This window comes from Toxorhynchites rutilus, chromosome 3 (assembly GCF_029784135.1).
Source record: "Toxorhynchites rutilus septentrionalis strain SRP chromosome 3, ASM2978413v1, whole genome shotgun sequence".
In the NCBI taxonomy this organism is placed as follows: domain Eukaryota; kingdom Metazoa; phylum Arthropoda; class Insecta; order Diptera; family Culicidae; genus Toxorhynchites; species Toxorhynchites rutilus.
This window is the reverse complement of record NC_073746.1, coordinates 143,103,526-143,125,217: the sequence shown is the minus strand read 5'-3', so window position 1 is coordinate 143,125,217 and position 21,692 is coordinate 143,103,526. Positions and strand designations below refer to the sequence as shown.

General features: G+C 37.6%; 1 protein-coding gene across 9 annotated transcripts in view; it reads right to left on the bottom strand.

Annotated features, from left to right (window-relative positions):
• The window catches only part of LOC129775257 (mucin-12), a 553,123-nt gene that overhangs the window by 399,608 nt on the left and 131,823 nt on the right, over positions 1 to 21,692 (bottom strand). For all 9 annotated transcript variants that reach the window (XM_055779765.1, XM_055779763.1, XM_055779759.1 and 6 more), the window contains one exon: positions 11,982 to 12,807. In XM_055779765.1, the coding sequence (XP_055635740.1) occupies positions 11,982 to 12,720 (739 nt within the window). In that variant the 5' untranslated portion in view covers positions 12,721 to 12,807. The remainder of the gene's footprint in view (positions 1 to 11,981; positions 12,808 to 21,692) is intronic.

The window sequence follows — 21,692 nt, the reverse complement described above, 5'->3', positions numbered from 1 at the left end:
ACAAATTACTTCTTTCGACATTTGATTCCCTTCGTTCGCCGGAGGACACGGTTCGGCTCCACGGCAACGACGGCTTCGGTGTGGTGTACCTGTAGCAAAATATGGTACGGTTTTTAGGGGCTGTTGCAGTGCAGCAGTACCTCGAGATAATTAAAATTAATTGGTGTCCGATACTGTCTGGGGTGAGAACGATGAACTCGGCCGAAGGTGCTGCTCGGTCGCCGTCGAAGTAAAATAATCACCCATTTGACAACGATGGTGAAACGTGTGGTGAAAAGGTTGAAAAGTTAGCACATGCGATTTTTTTTTGTTGCGATATCCGGAAATACTCCGATTGACAGTCGTAAATATCGCAAACTAACGGTGGGAATGTGTGCGAATCGAAAGCTTTACTCCGAACACATCCGGGCGAACAATTGTCTCATATTAAAATTCAACGAAAGCCATAACATTTCAGCAGCTCAATTAACGGGCGAGACTCTCCATGCAACAATGTCGACCGGTCGTAAAAATCGTCAAGTAGAACACGACGAATGGGCGATGAAGCGTTTCGCAGTGCACGACGCGTTCGGTTCCCGTGCCGCGGCGTTACGACGAAAGTTCATTGTTCCAGCCGTGTAAATTGCCAAAGTCTCGGGTTGCCTCCGGGGCAGATTTTTGTTTTTGTTTTGTTTTCGCTCCGTGCGGCACAACCACCGAGTTTTGTGCCGCATAAACCTACACACTGTGTATTGGGGATAGAACTCGTAACCAACCGCCGGGCTTCCATTGATGGGAATTCCCCGTCAAAGTGCAAACATCGGGGGTTGCACGGGAAAAAAAGTGTGTACTGTAACAGGATTCAAAACGATGAATAAAAATAGAACGTACCGTTCTGTTATATCATTGATTTTTATTCAAATTGATAAAATAAAAACCAATTCATCGACATCTACAACAGCTTCAACGACCAGCGCCTTCGGAATTACATTTACGACAAAAATTTGCAAAAATATTCTGAGGAACGCCTTGAACCCTGAGATGGATGACCATTTCTAGAAACAACGCCCATAAGTTTTCCTATAGCCGAATAATATTATTAACAGTTGAGTTGAGCGGTTTTTTTTCTCGTGCACAGCTAACGTGGGAATACTACGGTAAACCGTTCACTATGCATTCATTGTAAAGCAAAAGCAATGACCGTTTTATGGCGTTACTATACACAAATAGCAACAGTAGTGGACGGTGGTCACAATTAAATGATGTGATTTTTGTATTGAAGTCCAAGTTCAAGGGCGAACGGTGATGTGCGAGAATATGATAGATACTATGTACCATCAACAGTCTAGTTATCCCCAGTGATTGTCCAGTTCGCGAGTGACGAACATACATGAAACAGTTTGTTTCATGTGTTCAGTGTTTCGAGGGTGTTAGAATCAGGCTTCTATTCGAAATATTGTATCTTCGGCGTCTCAGGGTTGGTATCACCGCTTTCGATGGCCCAGTTACAACACTGCGTTTATTTGAATCTAACCTGGACGAAACCCACTTCCGTTTCCGTTCATTTGGTTTATACAAAACAAAAATTATAACGCGCAATTTAACATGATTAACCATGATCTACACAAAACTACATTTATTGGCCACAATTACGATTTTGTTGGACCTAGAGACTAACAATTATTATTCAACAATTTTTCTGCGCCACATATTTTTTGCTACAATTCAGACTATGACAGGGTGTGGACTCAAAACCCAAAAAAAATCCTGATTTCCAGTGAGGGCCTGGCCTGATAAGAAAATAGAAAGTGCCCCCAAACCAAATCACCCGTTCTATGGAAAATATTGTATATGGTACCAAATAAGAAATTTTGACTATTTTTTTGAACCCCTATAAAGTACGATTTTTACCATAGGTCCTAAGGTGAACCTCGGACCTATGGTAAAAAAACGTAGTTTTCCATTTTTTACACGCCTTTCTTGATAGCTTCGAGATAAAAAATTGAAGAAAAAAATACTGAAAGTGTGTCTTATTATGGTGTATCAGAAAAATTATCAAATTTTTTTTCATCAAAAATTATAGCACTAAAAAAATTTTGAAATATTGCAAAAAAAAAAGTTTGGGGATTTTGAGATTCTGTACTACTCTTATTCGTATTTAAATGTATGTCTTTTCTGGATATGTGTGATTTTTTTTCAGAATTTTAACAGGGTTACGCGATAACAAAATATATTAGGTGTACCGGAAAGTTTCTTGGGTTTTACAACAGACAGCGTAACTTGATTATTATTCCAGTGAATCAATTTTTCAGACATTCGTTGGAAAGCTACTGTCATTGCGCGTCTTTTTCAGTAAATGTCAAAAATTTGAAGCGTAAACAACATAGTTTTTGCCACTTCGAATATGTCGAATTTCGTACCAACGAGAGTGTTTTTGCGGGGAGTGTTACTCCATTACTTCAGTATGAAGAAAAAAGCTGCGGAAAGTCATCGCATTTCGGTGGAAGTTTATGGTGACCATACTCCAACTGAGTGACGTGGTTTGCACGGTTTAAAAGTGGTAATTTTGACTTGGAAGACGAAGAAGACTGACCGCCAAAAAAGTTTGAAGATGAAGAATTGGAGTATTCATTCGATCAAGATCCGTCATAAATGCAACAAGAACTACACTACACAGAACTACACACAAGAGTACACTTGGAGTAGCTCAGCAAACCATATCCGATAGTTTAGAAGCAATCGGAATGATCCGAAAGATAGGGTGTCGTATGAGTTGAAGCCACGAGACGTCGAACGCCGTTTTTCACGTGCGAACAACTGCTCCAACGGCATAAAAGAAAGGGTTTTTCTTGCATAAAATCGTTACTGGCGATGAAAAGTGGGTCCATTACGACAATCCTAAACGTCGGGCAACGTATGGATACCCCGGCCATGCATCAACATCGACGGACTTGCGGAATATTTACGGCCAGAAAGTTATGCTGTCTATTTGGTGGGACCAGCTGGGTGTGGTGTACTATGATCTGTTAAAACCGAATGAAATAATTACGGGGAACCTCTACCGACGACAATTGATGCGTTTGAGCCGTGCACCGGAGGAAAAACGGCCACAATACGAGCAAAGACACGATAAAGTTATTTTACAGCACGACAATTCTCGGCCGCATGTCGCGAAATCGGTCAAAACATACTTGGAAACGCTGAAATGGGAGGTCCTATCCCACCCGCCGTATTCTCCAGATATTGCTCCGTCCGATTACTACCTTTTTCGATCGATGCAACATGGCCTGGTTGAGCAGTACTTCTTGATGAAATCAAAAATTGGATCGATTCGTGGTTAGCCGACAAACCGGTCGATTATTTCCGCAAAGGGATCCGTAAATTGCCAGAAAGATGGGAAAAAGTTTTGACTAGCAATGACTAGCAATACTTTGAATATTAAATTTGTAACCATTTTTGCAGAATAAAGTATTAATTTTTGAAAAAAAACGAAGAAACTTACCAGTACTCCTATTATATTTATAAAATTTTGATTTTTTTTTAAATTTTGAGACTCAGTACTGGTTTCATTTCTATTTTAATATGTTCGTGTTTTGTTCGTTTTTGTTTTAAATATTTGTCATATTTTTCAGAAAATTTCGAGAACTGCGCTGTACGAAAATACCCAGTAATGTTTTAATTTTTTTATTTCTATTTTGTTTATTTTCCTAAAATCTATAATTGTATCGTATGCATGTGTTCGTGAAAAACATTATAAAAAATATTTATGGAAAATAAAATTTCTAAATTTAAATTTGCTTTTGGTACCGTTTTGTCTCAAATTCCGGACACTTAAGCTTTTTTGGCCATTAAACAGTGCTTCATCATTCAAAATGGTACTTTTTAGCGAAATTAATGTGGTTTTTGATACAATAGAGCCTTTTCTTTCATTTGGCCACCATTAAATTAATTTATAAATTCATATTCATGGTGAAAAACTAAAAATATGTTTGATCACATTTGTCTCAAATTCCGAACACCCAAAATGCATTTTTTTTTCAATTATAACTTTTGAGCTACTAGACCGATTCAGATGATCTATATATCGAATCAAAGCGAATTTGCTATTCTTCTTTGGAAAAAATATAACACTCCCAAAAATTTGGATTTTGTGCTTCGAAACTTGATTCCAATTCCGAATTTGCTAAAGCAAACATTTTATCGCTGGTATTGACAGTCACTTTTTTGCAAATGCTTAGTATTATAAGTTATATACAGTATTGATATATGTGAATGATGTTAAAATGCAGCATACACCACAAAGAATGTCAGAGTATTTATTATTCAATTATTGAAAATATTAAAGTTCAGTAATTTTACATTTAAAAATGAAGTGTTCGGAATTTGAGACTGTTTGGAATTTGAGACAAAACGGTATTTCTAAATATACATTAAAACATAATTTTCATTTAAATATATCTGTTTTTGATATATGATTTTTTTCAGAATTTAAGAATTGTGCGGTAAAATTTTTTCGTAATTGGAAATTTTGAAATTATTTAATTAAGTTTTGAGACACATTACCGATTTGAAATGTATTCGTAGGTGTTTCTTTATATTTTTGATATTTTTTTTCATGATGTATCGAGGATTGAACGTATTATTTTTGTTCCTAATTTTCACTGTCTAAATTTCTTTTAATATTTATGAAATCGTGAATTCAAGTTCATAAGACTAAACATATCAACATCTGATCTATTTATAGAATTATTCAATTTCATATAACAAAATCTAAATGCCAAAAAGATGAATTTGCGATGGCAATTTTATCATAGTAATATGTTCTATGAGTATTTTTCCCATATTTTATTTTCTAACTATCGAGAATGTCGTGAAAAAAAGAAAAAAAAACTACGTTTTTAGCCATAGCTCTTATAGTGAGCCATATAGTGAATCAGAAAAATTATCTAATTTACTAATTTGCAACAATACTTTCCATAGCGCTGGTTATAAGGTTTAGGGCTCTTTTTTGAATACACGAATGCAATACCATAGTATATTTTAGGAAAATAAAAAAATATTTCAAAATTACAAAAAATGGAATTAAAATTTTTTTATTAAAAATTTATTAGATATTTTCGTACCGTGCAGTTCTCGAAATATTCCGAAAAAAGATCACCAATATCAAAAAACACATACACAAACAAATAAACATATATATTCGAACATAAATTTAATCTGTTATGGGTCTCAACATAAAAAAAAACTTGATTTTAGAAATATAAAACACTGTTAAAATTCTGAAAAAATTACAAATATCGAGGAAAAGGCGTAGAATAACATTTAAATACCAATTATAGCAGTACAGAATCTCTAAATCCCCAAAAAATACTTCAAGATATTTTTAGTACTTCAATTTTCAATTTTTGATGGGAAAATATATAAACTATTTTTGAAAATATTTCTCGATACACCATAGTTAGACGCACTTTCAGTATTTTTTTTCAATTTTTTATCTCGAAGCTATCGAGAATGACTTGCAAAAATATTGAAAAGGGCGTGTTTTATCATAGATCCTATGGTGAACCTCATAGGGGTTCAAAGAACAAATGTCAAAATTTCGTATTTGGTACCCTATACAATATTTGCCATAGAGCAGGTGATTTGGTTTCGGGGCACTTTTTACACCCATACCCAGCCAGACCCTTTTTCAGAAAAATTACTGATGTAGTCTAGTAATCAAATTTTTTACTAATTCTGTAGTTCTAGTTTCAAAGAAGATTTAATTATCTAAAACAATGAAATTTAAATAAAAACTACTTGGATGTTGCATAAGTTCAGTGTTTCAGTTTCGCTCTCGACAGTACGCAATCAACACTACATGTTAATGCTGAGGATGAGAAACAATTTGAATTTTTTTCATATGTTTATTGCTTTGTGTGTGATCGTTTGCGCCGCTAAGTACAAGCAATTAGTTGGCTTATATTACATCTTCAATGTGTGCATAATAATATGTATAAGAAGCAACATAATGAATTATGTGTTTACTGTTGAAAATTTTTCCACGCACCTACTACAGTAAAGAAAATTAAGGTAAATGATTTTGGTTTGTCCAGTCGAAAATATGATCATGGTTTGCCCACTTTTTTGAATGCTCTAATTCAGCGCTCCTATGTCAAATAAGGCCTTCGAATGTTTCGAAACATATAAATGAAATTGCCTTTTACATGATTTATAGTAGTTTGATAGTATATTTTTACGAAATCACATGTTTTAAAGGATTATAAAATACACCTTCTATTTGTGTCAATGCGCCCCTCATTCGAGCTAACTTTTAATCGATCACCAGATGATTATTTGGCACGTATTCAGACCTTTTCTGGATTACAACACTTATAACTATTGTAAACATCATGCTTGCTCACCATTTGTATCGGATTTACATAGCTAAACCATTAAATTAACGCATTTTGATGAACTCAATTCTGATCATGAGTTGTCCAATTCAATAATGTTGTTTTGTCCACATGATTTCTATGGCAACCGCTTGGCGCGCTGCAGTTTGTTTATGTTTGTTTATGGTGTGCTTCGCGCATAGCAGAAGTATGGTTTTTCTGTGTTGATTGTGTTGAGGTGAACACTTCTAAAATGCCCAAGAAAAGGCAATATTCTGAAGAAAGCCTAAATTATGAATGAATCAATATGATGACAGTAAACTCAAGCAATGATAAATGCAACATCTAATTGTGAATTCGAATGTTTTCATTCGAAAATGGAGATTTCTAAAACCGGACAAACCATGATCATTTTTTTGGGCAAACCATGATCAGAGGTGGTCAAACCATGATCATAATTCTTCTTTAAGGAAAATCGTTAAAAAACATAAAAATTTGAATAATTTCAACACCTTATGGTAGTATTAGCAACTAGAGACTTGGGGCTTTTCAACAAACCCAAACTCGTATCGATTATGTGTGATTTTCATGAAGAAAAATCGATTTGCATTTACTAGTTGCGTAAAAACACCCCAAATTGGACAAACCAAGATCATTTACCCTATATACTTTTTGAAACAAACTATTTAACAAGTGAAAATTGTAGAGCATTATTTAAACGAAAATCCCAGTGTTTCGGTGTCTCTCTAGACATCGAGCATTCATCAATACATGTTAATGCTGAATGTTAATTTGACAATTTTCAAATTGACTTTTCATTGCCTTGCGAATAGTTTATAGTATACGCTCGGATGATGACAACAAAGTAAACAGTTGGATTTGAAATATATATTTTTATATAATATTAGGCTGTCAAAAAAGTCCTGCGGTATTTTTTTTGAATTTTCATTTGTTCATAAAATTAGTTACATTCATCTGTTTTAAGTCAAATATGCGCCGTTTTGTTCGATGACTTGTTTCCAACGAGATGCCAACTTCATAATACCCCTGTTATAGAAGCTCGCTTCCTTATTGGCAAAAAACTCGGATAGCCAATTTTCACAGGCCTCATTTGTGGCTAACTTCTGACTACCTAGCTTATTCGCCATGGACAAAAACAGGTGGTAGTCACTTGGTGCAAGGTCCGGACTATACGGCGGATGCAAAAGAACCTCCCATCCGAACTCCCGGAGCTTCTGGCGCGTCACCAAAGAAGTGTGTGACCTGGCGTTGTCCTGATGGAAGACAATGCGGCCTCTGTTTATCAAAGATGGCCTCTTCTTCATGAGTGCTACCTTCAAGCGGTCCAGTTGTTGGCAGTACAGGTCCGAATTGAGCGTTTGGCCATAGGGAAGCAGCTCATAATAGATTATTCCTTGACAATCCCACCAAACACACAGCAGAACCTTCCTGGCCGTTAATGAGGGTTTGGCCACCGTCTGAGCCGCTTCAGCGGGCTTCGACCCCGACCGTTTGCGCTTCACGTTGTCGTAAGTGACCCACTTTTCATCACCAGTCACCATCCGCTTCAGAAACGGGTCGATTTTGTCGCGATTCAGCAGCGATTCACATGCGTCGATACGGTCAAAGATGTTTTTTTGCGTCAACGTGTGTGGCACCCATACATCGAGCTTCTTTGTGAAACCAAGCTTCTTCAAATGGTTAATAACGGTTTGATGACTTATCCCCAGCTCTTGGCCGATGCTACGGCTGCTACTATGCCGGTCTTTCTCGGCTAATTCAGCGATTTTGTCGCAATTTTCGACGACAGGCCTTACGGAGCGTGGCGCATCTTCGACGACCTCTACACCAGAACGAAAACGTTGAAACCATCGTTGTGCGGTGGAAATGGAAACTGTATCGGGTCCATAAACTGCACAAATTTTATTGGCAGCTTGAGATGTATTTTTGCCTTTGTCATAGTAGTACTGTAAAATATGTCGGATTTTCTCTTTATTTTGCTCCATATTTGCGACACTATAACTCACGAAAGACTTAACCAAACAAAACACTGCCAAGGACTATATTATAGCACAAAAATACCTTTCCAACTAGCTATAGTATGACTCGATACAATGAATACAACTAGAACTACGCGCTTACAACGACACCTCGCGGAAATACCGCAGGACTTTTTTGACAACCTAATATTATGTTGTTTCGAAAAATCAGACAACGAACTGAAAAGTCAATTCTTACGAATTACTTATTTAAAAATTCTACGATGAAGTTTTGGAAAAACAGTTTTCGCTAGAGATACCAAGATTCCGTGGAAATTATGAAGGCCGTTGAAATTAACCTAAACGAAGCCAATCATTGGACTGCTTTGGATGTGGTACAGTTCATCGAGCAGTGGACTTTCAAGAAACGCTTTCAAATCATACAGTATATTTGAAACGGAGGTCAAGTATGAAAAATCACGAAACTACGAAACAAACTTCAAACATTAGGAACTTCCCAGCTTTCTATGCTTCTTCTTCTTCTTCAATGGCACTAACGTTCCTAGAGAAACTTCGCCGTCTCAACGTAGTATTACTTGCGTCATTTTTATTAATATTTAGTTGAAATTTCTATGCCAAATAACACGCCTTGAATGCATTCTGAGTGGCAAGCTCTAGAATACGCGTGATCACAGTGCAAGTCGGAGGAAATTTCTTTGACGAAAAATTCCCCCGACCAGAACGGGAATCGAACCCGAACACCCGGCATGTTAGTTATGACACTAACCACTCGGCTAAGGGAGCACAGCTTTCTATGCTGCATACGTTCAATTTGCGTTGGTTGGGATAGGGATGCCGGAGCTCTGGTGCGAGTCCATCAGAACCAGAGAAAACTCTGCTTCGGATGGCACTTCATGATACACAAGCATGCGAACTAGAACGTCGTGGTCGCTTTTGGCTGGTGCCGAAAATATGTTTGAGTTACTACTAACCAACAAGTGTTAAGAGTGATACATGTGTGATATATTGAAACGCCAAAGTAATGCTTACTAGCTGACCCGGCAAATCTCGTCCCGCCCACAATTCCTATTTTGATTTAAATAATTTCGAACACTCACGTTCCCTGAAAATTATTCCCGTAAACAAAATCAACATTGGGGGAAAAAAGTCCAAAAATTGAGTTAAGAAAGCTTCGACCGAAGCGCTTCGAGGCGCTAAATGGCTTTGCTGCGAAAGACTATCAAGGCTGCCCGTAATCGTGGGAGCATCGTTGGAATTGTTGTTCTGAGTTGCAAGGGGACTATTTTGAACTGAAATTTTCATTGATATGCTTGTGTTTTATATAGAAATTCTCATAAACCTCGTATATGGTGATTCAGAAACACAATTAGATGTACATGTTAACTTTATGGATTCAGCATATGAATGTCGTACTATCAACATTATGCCAAAGTTAGCATGTGTGCGACACTAGTAAATGAAGTCTAATTGAGCTAATATTGTGGACAACAAGTTCCGAATGAAAATTCGAGATAACTATTTTTATTGGCACCCAAAACCATAAGTTTTGTCTAGTAGTCCGAGTGTCGATTTTTGACAAAAAAAATGTAAGGGGTTGTATCTAGGACACGACCGCATATTTTCGATGTAGAGCTACGCAATTATATTATGCAATCCACTTGTTTACCACTTCGAATATTATTTTAGAATGCATTGAAATTTTTGTAACAGATTATGTTCTTCGTTACAAGTAAATTTGATGAACATCCTTTTACGTTTGATATAATGCCTAGGACTACCAATATATGTGAACGGAAGAATTGCCGAACGATCATTGTATTTTACATTTTCCTCTGAAACTATTGCATATCTCATGTTTAGGTAATTCTCGAACCGCAAAAGTTCATTCACCTCTAGTATCTGAAATGACAATTTTCCTTCTCAGTTTAAAAGTACGTTTTAGGGGAACATATTCCGGTCTGCACAACGACAAGCGAGTACAAAAGCACTCAACACCAAAAAATACCCCCGACTTGAATGTATTTGGAAAGCGGATTCTCCCAGGCACATTGATTTTGAAGCCCATGTTAGGGAAACACAGCTCAGTGAGAAAAAATACCCCCGACTTGCATGTTTTGACAAAGCGGATTCCCCCAGGCACATTGATTTTGAAGTCCGTGTTAGGGAAACACAGCTCGGTGGAAACAAAAATACCACCGACTTGCATGTATATTTGCAAAGCAGATTTCCACAGGTACATCGATTTTGAAGTCTGTGTTGGGGAAACCGTAAATCGGGTCAATCAAAACTTGACAGTTAGGGCGTTTAAATAACGCTTATTTACAGTTATTCAATTGTTGATCTTATGAAAAATAATATTGTATTAATTGTGATAGACGCGTAGAAATATTTCCTATGAATTGATGCAAACATCTTTCCGATCTGACCTGTTAAAAAATATTCGAGTCATGAGCATTCAAAATACGGGTAGGGTTAGCACACAAATCGGAAGAACAAATGTATGGGAAAAAAGGAAGTTCTTCCAGTTAAACTGTTTACAGATTAGCGAACTGTAATGTATAGCATTTCAAACAAATCTTAGAGAATTTCCGGTTCGATTGGTGTGCAAATCATTAGAATTCGTTCACAGTGAAAATAGTTATTAACGTTAACTTTATTTCATAAAAACGTGACCTGTTTTCTGATTTGGCACCTTTCCTGAAAGACGTAGTTCTACGTCAAAAACGATATGACAGTAGATCTCGACTTTTCATGCAATTTTAAGACATTTGGCATCAAAAATTTTTTTTGAATACCCCCATTAGCTTTACTCCCCCCCTGGGTGATTTTCAAAAAACTCAAACTTTGACCGCTTTGCGCCACTCTCCCTTAAGTTCGATTGAGCTGATATTTTGCGTAGGGTGTTTTATCGAGGTGGTGAACATTTTTTGTATGGTATCTTTTCGAAATTCAAGATGACCATTTAATTTTTTTTTAAATTTTTTTTAAATTTTATTATAAACGCTTTAACGATATCGTCATTCGCGTCTCGACCATTTTCATTGGCACTCCAACTTATACTCTGAAATTATCATTGATGAGTGCTACCGACTACAATTAAAACATTTGAACAGAGCTCTAAAGGAAAAACGACCAGAATGTTAGAATAGACAAGACAAGATAATTTTACAGTATGACAATGCCAGAACACATGTTCATGGGTACGTCAAGAATCTAGAAAGAACGAACTGGGAGGTTCTATCTCACCCGCTGTAGTCCTCAAACATTACCTGAAAATTGTCTGAAAAATGGGTCATGATTGTGGCTTCCGATAGAGCGACTTTGGATAACGTAACAGTAAGCTAACGAAATGGTATTAATCACGAATGTTTTTTTTTCACCAAAAAATCAGTGAAATAACTTGTATTGAAATTAAATTTGTTACTAAACACACTTTACATGGAGTCATAGGTTGTCGCAGAATCAAAGAAGTGCTCTTTCAATTGGTTAACCTTTTCTGTCCATTGTATGTAATCGAACACAGAATGATGAAACGTTCAGAAACTACATTAAAAAAAAACCCGTGATAACCAACAAAAACATTCCTGCGAAACATTGAAGAACAAAAAAGAATCTCCGCACTACTCACCGAAAGTGGGTCTCGGAGGTTCGCCCTCGGACTCCTCGCCACGCTGCAGCGATAGCAGCGTCCGCAGCCATCGGTTCAGCTCATCCTCGCTGTCGAACACAATACAGAAACAATCGTCCTTGGTGTACAGCGCAATCACGTGCTTCTTGGTGTCGTGCCGTTTGTTTATGTTGAAACAACTGCGCAACACTATGCTTCGCTTGGCTTGCACCGAGCTGTTCTTCAGCCAGGACTGTTTGAACTTCTTCTCACTGTCGAAGTACTCGAGCCGGGCTTTCTTGTCCGGCGTGTCGTCGTACACCACAAAGTACTTCTTCTTGTTGGTCTTCAGCTTCCGGTGGTACCCATGCAGGACCACATTCAACTCGGCGGGAATTAGACCGGCCGCGATGCTGCTGGACCCGACCGCAGCACCACCCGCCGAAGCGGCGCCCGAACCGGCCGCGGTATTTCCGCCGTTCGACGACGACATGCTACGGGCGAACGGAAGCAATCTTTTCGCACTGCTAACACCGGAAGCAAGCGCACTTTGATGGGGGTGGTGATGGTGGAGCGTCGCTGTGTTTGACACTGGGGTATTTGGGCTGATGTTGTTGTTATTGTTGTTAATCGTGTTGCTGCTGTTGTTATTGTTGTTGTTGTTGTTAAGACTGGACGACGTTGTCGTAAGTGGCGAGGACGCGTTGATGATAAGGTTGTTGTTGTTGTTATTGCTAGTACTGCTAGTGAGTGTGGACATCGCGGCGGCAATTTTGCGCCACGGTGGCCCATGAGAACTGTGTGATTGTGACCGAGAGGGCGGCTTTTCTGAAGACGTTTTGATGGTCTGAAAATAGACAGGAAAAAAAGATGAATTACTATCTGATTAGTCACAACGCCACGACAAATGGTAGGGGGCTGCTGCACATGTCTGGCTCATCTCATCCGTTCGAAGCAAGCTAGAAAAATGTCATTGCCCTGAAAACAAACCTGAAAACCGATTCTGTGGATATGAGAAAATAACTTTACAGACACCGCACGAAGGTAACATTGGTCTCTCCCCAACTTGAGCACGTGAAAAAAAACAAGAGTATAAATAAAACGTAATTGAATCATACCGCACCATTACCGAAAAATAAGTTTTCACTCTAAACAAGCAGACTAACGTGCCAAGATGTAATGCACGATAGGTGGTAAGGCAGCGGGGAAACCCACTTGAGTACACGATGACGGACACCATTGGTCAGAATAGAATTTTCGTGCCGAAAACTCGAAGCTAACAAATTTGTATTAATCACGATTTCCATCCATCTTCTAGGGTACTCCCTTCGAGCACCGAATGTGAATTGATGAGTAAATAAGTTACGAATAAAAAATGTTTTCAACACTATTGGTGCCAAAGTTTATGACCTTCTCATAGCTATTCTCATCCACAGTGACACAAACTTTGCCAGAAATCCGTATCCAGAACTATCGCAGATTGTGCACCTCGCAGTGTCGCACTATCAAGAAATCATTGCCAACAAAAAACGGATTCACTTGTTCAACTCCTCTCTGTTTGTTCTGCCAACACGACTCTCACCCTTCCCTATGCAGCAAACACACCAAGCTGATTCCGCGTCATCTAATAGCTAATGTTCCCTTTGACACCCGCCATCTGAGGCACCCACTACACCCTCCCCGTCCAATGGCCCATTTCGGAGAGCACACGAAACAACTTTTCCCATACAATTGTTACTACAAATGTTTTGCCAACTTTGAACAAAGGCGAAACAAGCGCATCTGAGACATTCGCCGGCTGATATCCTCCGCCACCCGTCGTCCTAATTTTTTTTCTACTCCCTGCTATAGAAAGAAGGTAAGAACTCGACTCGTCTCCGAAGTCGATGCCTTCCTACCGTCATCAGTCGTCGATGGGGGCATCAAAGCAGCAAAACAAGAATCCGAGCCAAAACGACAACAACCACTGCACTACACAACACACTGGCTGGCTGCTCATGTCTTCTATACGCCCCACTTCGACGCAGAGACAGAGGAAATAAACACAGCTGCGGTAAAAATAAATTGAAAACAAAGTTTTGCGCCACTTGAAAATGTAGCGCACTCGCGCGCTACAGTGGGGCTTCTTCTGCGGTACCAACACGTTCGTGGACGACCGTGTGGGACCCCATGCTGATCCGCAGCAACGAGTCCGCGAGAGCGGGCTGAGCATGAGCTGAATTTAGATTGCTGCCGACACCCCACATGCGGACAATAACTCGAGGATGGCCTGGAGGTACAGGTCGGACTCGATTATCCGGAGTATTGATTTTTTTTCACTCCGGATAATCGAATCCTCCGGATAATTGAGTCGAAACAATTTTTTTCTTCATTGGTTTTTTTGCATGTATTTTTCGTTTTTTTGAAAATAAAAGAGGAACTTGATTTTTAATTCATCCCCTTAAAGTCAGAACACACCTGTCTCACATGAAAAAAAAAATTATCCAGATTCTCTCAGTAGGTGATAGACGATCATATTTGATGAAAAAAATCCTCCTACGCATATGTTCGAATTTCAACAATGACAGAGTTACAGAACTTTTCTTTGTTTCGGACTCTGTTGCTTCAAACTGGCTCTCATTAAAAAGTAAGCTACGGAAGACGCTTACTGATGCTTTAATTTGAAAGATGAGAAAATTTAGTACAGGATATAGTAGTGTACTAACTGTATTCTACTAATCAAGCCCTTTCATTTGATACCCATATTGATGGGGTTGTGAAAAAATATATATGGCGCCATTTTGTGTTGGTTGCCATTTTGGATTTGAATTTTTCATAAATAACTGTATTCTACTAGTCAAGCCCTTTCATTAGATACCCATATTAATGAGGTTCTGAGAAAATATGTAATCCGACATTTTGTAGTGGCCATCATCTTGGATTTTAATTTTTCATAAATAACTGTGTTCTACTATTCAGCCCTTTCATTTGATACCCATATTGATGTGGTTCTGAGAATATATGTAATCCGACATTTTGTAGTGGTCGCCATCTTGGATTTGAATTTTTCATAAATAACTGTATTCTACTAGTCAAGTCCTTTCGTTTGATACCCATATTGATGGGGTTCTGAGAAAATATGTAATCCGCCATTTTGTAGTGGCCGCCATCTTGGATTTGCATTTTTCATAAATAACTGCATTCTACTAATCAAGCCCTTTCTTTTGATACCCATATTAGCTATTCAATATAGAATTATTATACAAATTATTCAAAATTTCCGAAAATCAAAAATAAAATACTCCGGATAATCGAGTCTAAAATTCCGAATAATCAAATCCCGGATAATCCAGTCTCCGGATAATCGAATCCAACCTGTACGGAATCCTGCGAGGGACGATAGGTTTAAGCGGGGAGGGCTTGTTAAATTAGCTAGTTTTTATATATTAAAATATTAAAATTAATTTTTATTAAAAAGAAAACCATGAATTTATACTTCCGAAGGTTTCACATGTCTGAAAAAAAGTTGAACAAATTGCTATACAGAGTGGGTTGAAAACGAGTTTCTGAACAAAAAAAAAATCATCATGATTTTTTACGACGGAATAAGTCTTTCAAATACTCTAGGACCGCGTTGCTCAACCTGTGGCCCGCTCTCCGGTTGGCCCATCGGGTTGGTTCGTTCTACGGACAATGTGAATAGAGGAAATATTGAAATATTGCAATTTATTGAGTATAAAAAAATATTCGATATTTCACAGCGTTCACGAATCATCAGTTAGCGACCAGCAAGGCTTTCCAAATGACCTTTTAAATATACACTGCATTTCATAACTATAGAATCTATATATTTTTCTGAGTTTCCAGAGTAATTATTTTGAGTTATGTAAGAAGTCGGTTGGATTGACGTATGTAGTGTAGGATATAATAACTATCTTCATTTATAAGACTGGCCATTTGAACTTTATTGTTATGTTCAGGCGCAAAATATTCAAAAAACTAAGGTTTCCAGTGTTTCATAACTATAGAACCAGATGGAGAAACTCCCACTTCTTTACAAAATTAACGTCAACTTCATATGAATTACAATAAGTTTCTAATTCTTAGGTCATCTTTAGTTCTCAATCAGTTCAAATAACCCATTTGGAGTGGTTTCGATCAAGCTGCGTCATTTTGTAGTTTGTAACTTATTCTACGCAGAGGATACAGCTCGATTAAGCTCTTCAAATCACTATACTACTCGTAAGCTGCATTTACTATTCGTACAATCACTCCTCAAAAGTTCATGATAGGGTTTTGATCTGGTAAACAAACCGACCAGTCCATAATCTGAAGACCCTATTCATTAAACCATGTTATGATCTTCCGTATTTTATGAAATGATGCCAAATTACCCAATTATCACATTGATTTTGATGCAAAAACAGCAGCAAATGCATTTGAAATACTTCGTTGCACTCCTGACCAAGCAAACCATTTGTCATGACAATTGTCATGCGAAAATGCGAAAACAGAATAGAAACTGAGAGAGGTTGGCGTCGACATCATGCCTCATACCGTATGTTTCTATTCTGTTTTCGCATTTACGCGTGACAATTGTCATGACAAATGGTTTGCTTGCTCCTGACTGTTAATGCGTGTTGCTGGTAAGCTTTCTGAATCAGGCCTTTTTGAGAAAAATCACCCCAAACAGTGAAAATTTAATCTCCAAAGTTGCGGGTCCAAAAACTAAAGTGGAAGCTAATCCCATGAGTTTCAATATTTCAGGGGAACTTCGCTGATCACAAGAAATTCAACTTGAATAGACTTTCTTCATACTGGAAGGACTTACGGAGGGCATCATGTAATTTTTCAATTCGTAACTTTGCAGGCGGGAGTTTGATGGTTTGAGGAAAATATTTTCAAAAACGCCTGGTTCAGATAGTGTTTCACCAACAAGAATGCACAGTTAAAAAAGCGATGAAGTAATTCAGAATCATTTACTGCTGGTTTTGCATAAAAATGCATGAAAAATACAGTGATAATTGGGTAATTTGGCATCAATTCATAAAATTCGGACAGTCATGGCATGGTTTAATGAATAAGGGCTTCAGATTCTGGATTGGCCAGCTTGTTTACCGGATCAAAACCCTATCAAGAACTTATGAGAAGCGATTGTACGAATAGTAAATGCAGCTTACAAATAGTATGAGCGATTTGAAGAGCTTAAACGAGCTGTATCCTCTGCGTAGAACGAGATACACACTACAACATGGCACATCTTGGTCGAAACCATCCCGAATGGGTTATTTGAACTGATTGAGAACTAAAGATGACCTAAGAATTAGAAACTTATTGTAATTCATGGGAATTTGACATTTATTTTGTAAAGGAGTGATAGTTTTTCCATCTGGTTCTATAGTTATGAAATACTGGAATTTAAGTTTTTTTGGTGGTCATTTTGAATATAAACGTGAGCGTGCAGTATTTAATACGCTGGCCGACTGACATCCATTGTAGGCATTCTAACATAAATCTCTTGTTTGCTAGGAATAACACGGATGCACAATAATCAAAATGTGGAGCAATCCACAATGCCGAGAGTATATTTCAGTTTTGCAAAATAATTTTTTTTTCAAGACTAAAGACGAATAATCTGCGAAATTTTAAAGCCTCTATAGATCAAAAATAGAAAAATCATCATTATTCAAGATAGATATAGCACACAATGATGCAGTTTTGTTGGGTGGAGACACCGCACCGATTTTTATGCCGTCTGGTAGAAAGTGTTTCTGTATTTTAGCACCGCATCATTTTTGCATCTGTACTGGTTTGTGTAAGTTTATAATTTCGAACGTAAGAGCGTTACGTTTGGGTGCGAGGATTTGAGCGTTAATACCTGTTTGCAGACTGAACGAAGTGCTCCCGTGGCCGAGTGGTTAGCGTCATAACTAACATGCCGGGTGTTCGGGTTCGATTCCCGTTCTGGTCGGGGGAATTTTTCGTCAAAGAAATTTCCACCGACATGCACTGTGGTCACGCGTATTCTAGAGCTTGCCACTCAGAATGTATTCAAGGCGTGTTATTTGGCATAGAAATCTCAACTAAGTACTAATAAAAATGACGCAAGTAATACTACGTTGAGACGGCGAAGTTCTTCTAGGAACGTTAGTGCCATTGAAGAAGAAGACGAAGAAGACTGAACGAAGTGGTATGACAATCACTTTCGATAGATAAAATGTGTATGATTGATGTATGTTAGCTATTGACACAACAGCCTTTTTCCATAACTTTAGAACTACAAGGAAGTCAACTTTTTTTCTCTCTTTATTATAGTGCCAGAAAAAACAATCGAAGCAAAGTTGCTCCGCGGTTGATGCATGTCGCCGTGGAAGCACTATTAATATTGTGCTCGCCCCGGCCAACCTCAGTTTCTACTGTTCCGTGTTGAACGGACGTGCAAAATTTTTCACCCCAGAATGCATTCTCAGAATACGCATATGTAAGCATTGTGCAAAGCTTGCACCGATAAATAACGGTAGTGGGGAACAAATATGTAATAGCCTTGGGCTGAATCACGAGAAGAATTTTCACAACGCATACTAGTGTGCTACGTACGTAGGCAACAAGGACACAAATCTCGCGTATTGTTCTCGCGAGAAGAAGAATGAATCACCCATCTTCAACTGCTTCCACAAAACGGGTTCTTTACAGGACCACCAAAACTTTCGGCTAAGAAATTATTTTGAAAATGTTGATACATACTTAAATAATATCCGAAGTTGTCAAAAGCGAATTCATTTTTAGAATTTTCTTACTGGCCACTGGCATCTGGTCGCTAGCAGGATGACTGATAAATCGTAAATTACTTATTGATAACTTTTCCCCATCGATTAATTCACTTTCGTGAATTCGTGAATCCGGTTCTGTCGTCACCAAACATCCGGTTCTGTTCGGTTTTTATGAGTTTTTCTGAAATGTAATTTTGCTAAGAGATATTGAAAATCTACTTGGATGTTCTGCAAGTTCCTCGTTTCAGTGCCGATCTAGGCAGCGAGGAATCAGCAGTGCATGTTAATTCTGAGAGTTTAATTAAAAATCTGATCACACACTCAATTGAGGCATTCGTTCATCTGGCCTTGTCAACGCTACCGAGAGATTGTATAAAGAGTTCAATTAATGAATAAGTTTGTTTTCGTCGGTTATAATTTCGTAATCCTACGTTTGCAATGCAGTCGTATCTTGGACATCACCCTTCTTTCTTTATCTATTTTTGTGGCTATCGATGGCTACATGAGCCGCTCAATGCTCAAATATTTACACACAAGAGATGGGCAAAATGGCTCCTTTTATTGAGTGTCTCAAAACCATGCATTCAGTAAAACGAACCTGAGCTTATTTGAGAGCCGTGGTTCTTTAGAGAGTCGTTGTTCTATTGAGAACTGTGGTTCATTTGAGTGCCGTGACTCAGATGTCCGTGACTTAGTTTAAAAGCTCATCGTTTCAAACAAGTGGCACGTGAGCGCTCTCCAGCTCTATCGCACGGTTCCACATTTTTTTTCAGTTTGGATAATTAAAGGTCTTTTTGAGCGGCATTATCTTCAACGACTTCAAACACATCCTCTAATAGGCCTCTAATTATTGTTAGCTTGAACTAGAGTTGGACGAAGGCTCAGGAGCCGCTTAGATGATGAAGTTCGTCAGAAAGAGCGTCCGGGCCATGGCTCTTTACAAATACTAGCGACTCTTAAATGAACGATCAAAAACGAACAAAATATGTATTTACTGCTTGTTTTTATGCTGATGTGTGGATCGGTCGGCACATGTTGTTGTACAAGAGTATGAATTTTTTTTTGTGATTTTCCATCCAGTGTCGCTCCAGCAAGCGGTTAACAGCATATGCTGAAGTTGAGAGTTGATTTTCAGGTTTTGTAATTGTCATTCTTAAAATGTTTTATTTTCTTCTAAGAAGGTAAATATTGATTTTCGTTCCTTTCTAATACAATATCCGAATAAAAAAATTCCGTAATCCTACATTAACAATTCAATCGTGTCCTGGAGATTACCTTTCTCATGTGTTCACATTTCTTCTCTTTGTCTGTTCACATTTTAGTAATTCTGAGAGACAAACCAACGATGAGAGAAACAAAAATGGCGAGGGATAAATTTTGCTCCTCATTTATTTCTTTCTCGAACGGTCCGTTTCACCCAAGCTAAAAAAAAAAAATTTCAGGTGTGAATTTGGCATGGTGATCTATATTGATACAATTAAGTTAGAAGTTATGCCGAAATTTTCTTAGAAGCTAACCGTTTCCAAGAATTTTTTTATTTAGGTTGAAATACAGCAATAGAGCAAAATTGAAACGAAGAAGAATAAAATAATAAGCATATATATTAGGGTGCCAATGAATGTATGGGGAAAAGTCGACTCTAAAATTTCAAAAAGTTACCCTATACTATGAAGCCCGAATGAGCTAATATTTAGCATAGGGTGTTATATCGTGCAAATCAACATTTCGTAGCAAGTTCCGAATGAAAAAATGAGATAACTAATTTTGTTGGCACCCTAAACCATACTTTTCGTTTCGTATTCCGAAAACAAACTAAGTCCCAGAGTGTCGATTTCTGACAAAACAAATTTTTCGAGATGACACTAGACCTCGATGTTTCATGCAATTTTAAGACATTTGGCATCAAAATTTTTTTTCGAAAACTCCGATTTCCTTTTTTGATTTCCTTTTGTGATTTTTCGATTTTCAAAAAACTCAAACTTTGAACGCTTTGCGCCACTCTCTGTTAAGTCCGATTGAGCTGATATTTTGTATAGGATGTTTTTTCGAGGTGGGAAAATTTTTTTAATTTGGTAACTTTTTAAATTCGAGATGACTATTTTCATTGGCACCCTAATGTATATGGATGTAATAAAATAAAAAGATAAAAGATAAAAGAACAGTAAAAAAAATTAAGGAAATTGAAAAAGATAAGGAACATAAGGATATAAAAAAGCAAATCAAGAAGAAAAAAGGCATGAAATAAAAATATAAAATAAGGGAAAAACTGAAATAAAGAATAAGAAGGGAAAAATAACAAGTATAAAGGAAAAAAGGAAAAGGAGAAAAAAAATAGAAGGATGGTGTCCAAGAGTATATTTGTTGGCGGCCCTTAGATTTTGTTGTAAGTTTCTCGTACTGTCTGAAAGGCAGATTTTCCAACTCTTACTTCAAGTCTCATCCTCAACACAGTCACAGCCTCATGAAACACTGCCACCTGTTGGCCAGTCCAGTGATTTAGCGGAGGCGATCTGGCGTAGTAGTAACATCCGTAACGCTCAAGGTCAAGAGTTCAATTCTCAGTCTTCTCCAAAAATAAAAGTTAGAGTGACGAACCAGCCAAAAGTGTTGAAAGTCACTATGATATAGAAAAAAAAATCCAGTGATTTAAGAATCGCAAATGGTTATTTTATCATCGCTACAAGTAACTAATCATTGACGGCATGAGTGGGTAAGCACAGAAATGCACAGAATAAATGAATCGGAAAATTGCATGGGCATTCGTCAATTTAAACTATGTTTGGATGAAGGAATAGTAATGTTTAGCATATCAAATAAATCGTAAGGAATTTTTAATTCGATTGGTTTGTAAATTATTAGTACGCAATGAAAATATTTATCAGCGTTAACATTATTTCATAAAAATGGGATATGCTTTCCGATGACTTTCAGTAAGGGCATTGCTGAAAGACATGAAAAAATAAGTCAAAATGAGAAGAAAAAC